Source organism: Aegilops tauschii, chromosome 3, assembly GCF_002575655.3.
Source record: "Aegilops tauschii subsp. strangulata cultivar AL8/78 chromosome 3, Aet v6.0, whole genome shotgun sequence".
Classification (NCBI taxonomy): domain Eukaryota; kingdom Viridiplantae; phylum Streptophyta; class Magnoliopsida; order Poales; family Poaceae; genus Aegilops; species Aegilops tauschii.
In genome coordinates this window covers 327,612,547-327,621,184 of record NC_053037.3, presented here as the reverse complement: position 1 = coordinate 327,621,184, position 8,638 = coordinate 327,612,547, and the positions used below count along the sequence as shown (strand labels likewise).

At 48.2% G+C, this 8,638-nt stretch overlaps 1 protein-coding gene across 1 annotated transcript; it reads right to left on the bottom strand.

The window, feature by feature from the left end:
• Positions 1–1,211: 1,211 nt before the first annotated feature.
• On the bottom strand, positions 1,212–2,260 carry LOC109732686 (uncharacterized). The gene has a single exon (XM_020291876.4). It carries the CDS (start codon positions 1,767–1,769, stop codon positions 1,377–1,379), a length of 393 nt encoding a protein of 130 aa, XP_020147465.1. The 5' UTR covers positions 1,770–2,260; the 3' UTR covers positions 1,212–1,376.
• Positions 2,261–8,638: the final 6,378 nt, after the last annotated feature.

Sequence of the window (8,638 nt, the reverse complement as noted above, 5' to 3'; positions counted from 1 at the left end):
ACCCCTGCAGGGAAGAAAACATCTATCGATAGCCTGTCCTACGGTAACGGACACTTGAAGTTGTATCCCGATCGATACAACTAGAACTGGATACTTGAGATGAGACATGGATATGAGAAATGGATAGTATGGCTCTGGGATTGCTTTCTCGCAGGGAGTCGAGAAAGGATCTCTGGCCGAGGTTGATAACACTTCTACTACTTTACTTTATGCTACTCTACTCCCTCCTATTGCTGCAAGATGGTGGTTTCGAGAAGATGCTAGTCTTCGATAGGCTAGGCTTTCCCCTTCTCTTCTGGCATTCTGCAGTCCAGTCCACAGATACAACCCTTTTCATTGATAGCGATGCATATGTAGTGTAGATCCTTGCTTGCGAGTACTTTGGATGAGTACTCACGGTTGCTTTGCTCCCCCTTTTCCCCCTTTCTTCTTCTTTCCGGTTGATGCAACCAGATGTCGGAGCCCAGGAGCCAGATGCCACCGCCGATGCCTACTACTACGTGGAGACCGCCGACGACCAGGAGTAGTTAGGAGGCTCCCAGGCAGGAGGGCTTGCCTTTTCGATCGATGTTGCTTTTGTGCTAGCCTTCTTAAGGCAAACTTGTTTAACTCATGTATGTACTCAGATAATGTTGCTTCTGCTGACTCTTGTATATTCGAGCTTATGTATTCGAGCCCTCGAGGCCCCTGGCTTGTAATATAAAGCTTGTATTATTTTAATTTATGTCTAGAATTGCGTTGTGATATCTTCCCGTGGGTCATTGATCTTGATCGTACACGTTTGCGTGTATGATTAGTGTACGATTGAATCGAGGGCATCACACACGGAGATCGTCGACATCTCCGACGATTAGTAGCTAGGTGATCGACGTAGTAAGTAGGTTATTTTGTTTGCATGTCTTGATGGATTTAAAAATCTAGTATGAGATATCCAGATGCAACAAGTGAAATTTAAGACGTGCTCAGTCACTACCCGCGGACGCGCGGGCGTGTCCGTAGACGTTTGAGGGGCTATATTTGACGTGTCCGGATGTAGATGCTCTTATGCACCCGGAACCGGAAGCGATGGCAGCGCCACCATCGATCGCATGAAGGCACCTTACGTCAGAGCTCAATATATCGCGGTTGATTAAAAATGCCCAACATCTTATTGTCATGACATTTCCGTTAAACAGGAACCAGCACAGAAATTTCTTTATGCACAAGAGGGCTGAGTGAGGGCATTTACAACTTGTTACGGATCGGAAGCCTCCGAAGAACGGCAGACTATTCAGCACAGAGGAAACGGAACGAACCAAAAAACAGTCAACCAAAGAATCACGCACGCTTCTTGTCCACCACCACCCTCCACGCCATAGCAATAGCATCGGGTGAGCTCAGAGCTGCTTGAAGCCGAAGCGCATGAGGAAGAAGACGAGCCTCCCCACCACCACCACGGACTCCACCAGCCACATCACGTGGTACACCACCTTCTCGTACACCACCGCCAGCACGTTCACGCGCGGCCGCCACCGCAGCGCCGACAAGAAGCCGACCGCCCGGACCTTCGAGCTCGAGTGCGCCGGCGCGCCGCCATTGGCACCCTTCCCGCTCCCGGCGGCCTTTCTAGCAGGCATCGGCGCCGCCGCCCCGCTGGCGCCGCTCCAGCTCTCCTCCGCGTCTCTTAGTATCGGCTCTGACGCCCCGCTGGCCCTGCTCGGGCGCCCGGCCGCCGACTTCCTCGGCATCGCCCGCTTCCGTATCCACTCGGCCACCTTACCGCGCGCCATCAGATCAATCCAAGTTGAACGGATTTCCACTCGATCTCTTAGTAAGTTGCTTCTTGTTGCTTGCTTGTTTGCTACAGCTCTGGACGTCTGACCTCCTCGTCCTCTCGACCGAGCTTTATATATGCTGCTGCGACGCCAACGCGGTGGGCGAGACGACCATGCCGCCACAGCTCGGGTGCACTTGGACGGAAATGGATAGGAAGACGCGAAAGCAAATAACAACACGAGCGAGAAGCCGAGAACGAGACTAGAGGAAGACGATTCAAAGTCAAACGTACGCCTGGTCAATAAACAAATGCCTGCTGAGGCTGACGGCTGTGGGCTCTCCTCGGAAGGTTCCGGTCTGAAGGGAAAGCTCAAGCTGCTGACGTTGTCAGCGCAATGCCTTGGTGAAGGAGATCAGCAATGTTTGGATTGACTAGAAGTGTCTCGTTAGTTAGTTGAGCTCATTATTGTTTTTTGTTAGTGGAAGATTGCCGCCTTGGTGCTCAAGTCAAACTTATTCGGTTGATCGCTTCATCATCTCCGATGCACTACAAAACATTGTTTGACTCTGAATCTCTGTTTTTTTTTAATCTATTTCTTGCTGTGAGAATCTCTGATGACAGGAGGGATGACGCTGACATGCAAGTGGCTGATCGTATCATTGTTCTTTTCTGTTTCTAGAACAAAGCTCGTGGGAATGGGGTGATGCTATGCTACGGTACACCAATTAGCTTGGAGAGACCGCAACATAATGGTATCTTGCACAGCCAGGTAGCTCACGATGGTCTTCGTCGTCGTCCCCCCTTCCCCCGAGACCCTAAACATGTGCCGGTGGCTAAGGCGACTAGGGTTTCAAGGGGAACCTTCTTATGGCCCCATCCTCCACCGACGACCTCTCAGTCTTTAGTGCTGAAGGGGGTCATCGGAATACGCGCATACGGGTCGTGTAGCTTTAGGTTTTAGGGCTTAGTTGCTAAGTTTTTGGCCGTTCGACGCCATGGCTTTGGCAAGGGTGACGGTGACGCCCAATAATAAAGCTTCAGATGCTTCTGCGACACGGCGTTCTGCTTGTTGGTGAGTGATGATCTGGTTGCTACTTGCTAGTCTATTTAAGTGGGGATGTATGGTGGTGGCGGCATCACTATTGTGGATTTATGTCCTCAGGCTCCGTCGTTGCGATGCCATTTGCTCCAGTGTCGAAGCGGAACTCGGGAGGTAGTGCAGGAGTGGATGCAGATAGTGGTATGCGTTGACGGCAACTGGAAGATGGTGGATCATGTGTTGGGTTCGTGGTTGGCGGCTGGCAGGTATAGTTTCCTTCTCCAACATCATCTTCGAGAGGGGGCGCCAAGTTTGGAGTTCAACGGCGTGGCCGCGATGCTGCCCCGGCCAGATTCTTTCAATGGTAATGTCTTAGCCTTTGGTAAGGTACTATGCATGTCGAACAACTGCATATCTACAATCGAGGAGAACCATCGGCAACGTATCCACCATGTTTCCCCCTTCCCGACGAGCCTCCAGCTCATGAACTATGATAAGTACGACGGGAACACGGATCCCTCAGTTTGGATCAAAGATTATATCCTAGCGATCCACGTGGCAAACATCGATGATTTACACGCCATAAAGTACCTGCCACTAGTGCTAAAGGGTTCGACCCGGCATTGGTTGCACACTCTGTGACCGGGCTCGGTTAACACTTGTTCATGGAAAATTTCTAGTGTACATATATTAAACCCGCAGATGTCGATGATCAGGCCCTCATAAAGCAGAGACCAGGCGAGTCTGTATGCAAGTTCTGGATACGGTTCCTCAAAAAGAAGAAAAAAAGAAATCATCGACTACAGCAACGTCGAGGCCCTTGCTGCGTTCCGAAACAACCTCAGCAATGAATGGCTCCCCAGAGATTACGACCACTAAAATCCAAAGACCATGGCCGCACTCACGGTCATGATGACCAAGTTCTATGCCGGGAAAGACAACTGCCCCCCAAGAAGAATGGTTGGAGCAACTATTCCAGAACATTCGAGATGCGGGGCGTAACCCACGCAAACATCGGTACAACAACGACAGCTACGATGAGGATAGCGATGTCAACGCCGGATTAGGCAACCAGCACCAAGTCGGCGGGGCCAAGAAGAAGCCATTCCAGGGAAAGAAAGGTGGCGGCGACTCATGGCTGAATAAAATTTTAAACCAGCCATGCACCATCCACCTTGGAATGGCTGACCGCCCTGCCAGCCACACCCACCGAAATTGTTGGATCATTAAGCAAGCTTCATAGCTAGGAAACAACAACCACGAAAAGCCCAACCTGCATTATGATGACGACAGTGATGGGAAGCAGCCCCGAAGGGGCAATGGCGGTCAGAAACAATACTCGCCCGAGGTGAAGGACGTAAACATGATTTATGCATCCCACACTACCAAGAAGGAATGAAAGCATGCGCTCCGCGAAGTATATGATGTGGCGCCTGCGGAGCCGAAATACAACACTTAGTCAAAAATTATGATCATGTTCGATCATCAGGATCATTCGACCAGGCTCCACCATGGCAAAATCGCCGCGCTCGTCCTCAACCATATTATCAACTGTTTCCACCCAAGTAGGGTCCTGATGGACGGCAGCAGCAGTCTCAATCTCATCTACTTGAAACCATTAAAGGAAATGCAGTTGGACTCGTCGCACATTCATCCCAGTAAGACCAAAATCTAGGGTATAATCCCGGGCATGGAGGCTCAGTGCACGAGGAGACTCACGCTCGACGTGGTGTTCGGGACTCCCGACAACTATCATATCGAAGCTTTGACATAGTCCCTTTTTGGAGTGGTTGCCACGCGATGCTTGGTTGGACAACGTTCACACGGTTTCACGTCATGCTACACTACGCGTACATGAAATTTAAGATGGCAGGCCCAAAATGTGTCATCACTATATGCAACAATCCACTTGGAGGGTGTCTTCCACTTTTTTGTTTGTTGCCTTACACTTGGAGGGTGTTCTAGCCACTAGTCAGCGTTGTTTCAGGCATCTTGCACCCTCCTCCCATGCTACTGGTTTGTCCATCTTTGAACGCATCCTTGGAAGAAAAGATGACAAAATTATGAATGGTGAATAAAATTGGATGTGAAAATTGTCATGGATATAACAATTAAAGTGCTAAAAGCTGCCAGGGGTTAATAAGGAGATTTGGCAAGCATAATTAGCAAGCAGATGATAGATTGCTCCAAATGAACCGAAATTGCCGAGCAAAGAAACAACAACTAGACAATAGTACTTCATGTCCTCGTCCTTCGACACTGATGATTTGTTTGCCTTTCTTATTTTGGATATGCGCGTCGCCATCCGACTTCCGTTTTTTAGCCGTTGCTCCCCTGCATCAACGGGACCCACAAAAAAATGGCCAGGTAACTGATGGGAGGCAACGAGTCGGTCTGAAATGAAAATAGGAAAGTCTAGGATCGATAAGCATGTCTAGACGCGAGGGGGTGGGGTGACTAGACTACTAAGCCTAATATGGACTCTTTTCTCAAATTGAATTTCCTTGCCAATTTTAGTAATTTCGAGCAATATCAAGCACCCTACACATGCAAGTCTATAAAAGTATAGACAACAAAAAATAAAGACATGCAAGTGACAGTAAACAATTAGAGTTAGAGATACACAAACACGGGTTGGCGCAGTGAAGATTTCCTCGTGGTTCGGACAATTGTTATTATCTTACATTCAAGTTAATTGAGGGTTTGACTCATGAAGGGTCTAAGATCATAAGGATCTCGGCTGCGAGATTTCACAAAAGAACGGTCCACGAAGGACACTCACCCACAGATGGTCCACGAAGGAGCAACCAACATATTCCACCATGGCGTATGCTCACGAAGGACCGGCCTCACTAGGGTAGGTCTTCACGAAGTAGGCGATATACAAGCCCTTAAAAACTTTGTTCTTCTCAAACTTGAAGACTTCCAAACACCTAGCCGATCTAGGAGACGCACACCCTGCAAAAGTAACAAGATAGAGGTTGCTTGGTGATGAATCCCTTGCTCTTGTACTTCAAAAGATAATCTTCTCGACACTCAAATATCTCTCAAGATATGGCTTGTGGGTTGGAGAGAAGGAGTGGAAAGTAAGAGGGAATTAGATCTCAAAGGATTAGCTTGGTTGGTTAGAGTAGAAAGCTCTTTGAAATCAGCACAATGAGGCGGAGTTCTCTCTCAGCATGATGGGAGTAGATTTTGTTTCAAGTGAACTAGTGGGCTAAGTGGGGTATAAGTAGGAGGGACCAAAATTTGATCATCCCAACTTTATTACACGGCTCGAAAGTTCTGGAGTGATCAGCTCGGAAGCTCCGACATGAACAAAAGTAGAAACTTTCAGACGGCTCGGAAGGTCTGACCAAAGGTCATTTGTAGGTTCCGAGGGGTACACTTTGGAAGTGGCACACTCTTTGTTGTCGCCTCAAAAATTCTGAACGGTTTGTTTCAGAAATAACTACATGGCAACAAAAGGTTTGCCAGATTCTTCGGTGATTCCGAATGGAATATTTGAAAGCTCTGAATGGACTGGGTTTCTGCAACAACTATATCTGATGAAGGGTTTGGCGATACTGACCGGAAGAGCTCGAAAGCTCCGAAGTGAGTGGAACTAGGCATATATAGTGGAGGAATCTTTGAAGGAATTTGAGGGTCTTGGAGTTTGATCTTTAAGCACATGGAGAAAGAAACTCATCATGACATCCTCATCCACTTTTGATAGTATTGACATGCCTATGTACTCAATGTGATCTTGGATCACAAAAATGAGAAGGAGGAATCCTTTAGCTTGGCCAACACTTTCCTTGATGCAATTTGTAGGCTTCACCTTCTATTCGTTTGTTGCACTCACAAGGAACTATTCCTGAAATAAAACTTGTAGGGGGCATTAGTTCCTTGAGATATGTTGACATTATTTACCAAAATCCATCAAGTGGATTAGATGCACTTTGAGAAAGCACTTGTCGATGATGGGATTTCACACCCAAACAAAACTCAAACCCGTCCAATCCCATGTCGCCTTGACAGAGAGGCAATGGTCTGGCTATTGATCATAGTTTAAAAAACTGAACCAGTGATCGAACCGGCGAGACCGCCGGTTCAGGTTTTTAGCAGTTGGACCGCTGGTTCATACCATAAATAATACAATTCGTGTACTGGTGTTGTACTAAATAGATGTAAAAATATAAGCATTTACTTAAATGTGACAAGAAAATTGGCTAGCCAAGATGGTTACCGGGCCAAAGGTGCAACTTACGCACCTATATCTAGCATCCTGGGTTTGAATTCCCTTTGACGTAGATTATTTTCAATTTTTGTGTGTGGCACTGGTTCGACCACAGGTTTTATACATCCGGTTCATGCAAAAAATGACCGGCTTATGTGGTTTTTTTGGTCCAATTGCAGGTTAGTCTTTTTAGCTTAAAAACCGATACGGGCGCCGGTTCCGGTTTGACGGCCCGTCCGGCCTGGTTTTTTAAATTATGCCATTGATCACACAAATTTGAGAGATGAGTAAAGCATTGACCTTCTCGGGAATCCACACACTTCTGCCCTGCACCACCCTCTACGGCGACAACGACGGGCACACCACCGCCACAAACCCCTTTACGGTTCGCCCATGCCCTGATTTGCTTTCAAAATCCAGCCCAACTGTAACCCCTTCTTCTTTCTTCCTTCCAACCCGCACAAAGATTCGTGCGCTCGATCGGCTCACTTGCGTCTTGTCAGAAACGAATTGTAGGGAACGTTCGTTCCTCATAATTTCCGAAAAAGTTTGGTCTCTCCTTTTCGACCTCTCCCGCAACCTCTTCCTATCCGGAGGCGGTTCTCTAGCAACTGCGGCGGCGCCGGAGACGGAGTGGACGGCGGCGGCACAACCACCCAAAGGAGGTGGGCGCTGCCCCAGCCTGACCGCATTGACCAAGGCTGCGGCGCTGTTACCGCCCACCGCACTATTGAGGCGATTGGCTGCAGACAGTGGCGGCAAATTTGACAAATTTGACCTATGGACGAAATCAAATCACAGAATGAACTGTCCGTGAAACTATTTCACGCGGCTGACCTTTTTATGTGACGCCCGACACGAAGGCGCCACACTACATTGTGCAACGCTTCACAGATAGGCGCTACACACCTGGCCAGCGTTGCACCCCAGACTGCCTAAAAATTGCTAAGTCATTGTGCAGAGCCTAAGAGCTAGGCGCTGCACTGTATAGTGTGGCGCCTAGCTCTCAGGCGCTGCACTAGTGGTTGCACTACAAAATGAAGCAACCACTAGTGCAACGCCTAGAAGTTATACAGTGTGGCGCCTAGCTCTCAGGCGCTGCACATTGACTTAGTAATTTTCGGATCACACGGATGCGACGCTGGTCAGGCATGTAGCGCCTATCTGTGAGGCGTTGCACAGTGTAATGTGGCGCCTTCGTGTCGGGCGTCACACAAAAAGGTCAGCCGCGTGAAATAGTTTCACGAACAGTTCATTCTGTGATTTGATTTAGTTCATAGGTCAAATTTGCCAATTTTGCCGACAGTGGCGGTGGCGGGGTTGAGAAGGAGCTTCCTCTCTTGCTCGTAGAGAACAGAGAAGGTTTGTTCTGTTTTTCTCTTCCTGTCAAATTTGTTAAGAGTGATTCGTTTTCGTGGCGGTGGCCGGCTGGAGAAAGTTCTTTGCTCTAGGCAGAAGCCAGTCAAATCAAAATGTCCACCCAAATGAACCATGTAAGTTCTGACTGTTTCAGTTGACGAAGCCACCTCATGTAATTTCCCCAACAAATGATGACATTTTTCAACAGAAGCACGCAAAAAACTCACACGGTAACAATGCAACAGCCAAAAAACAGAGAAGAAAA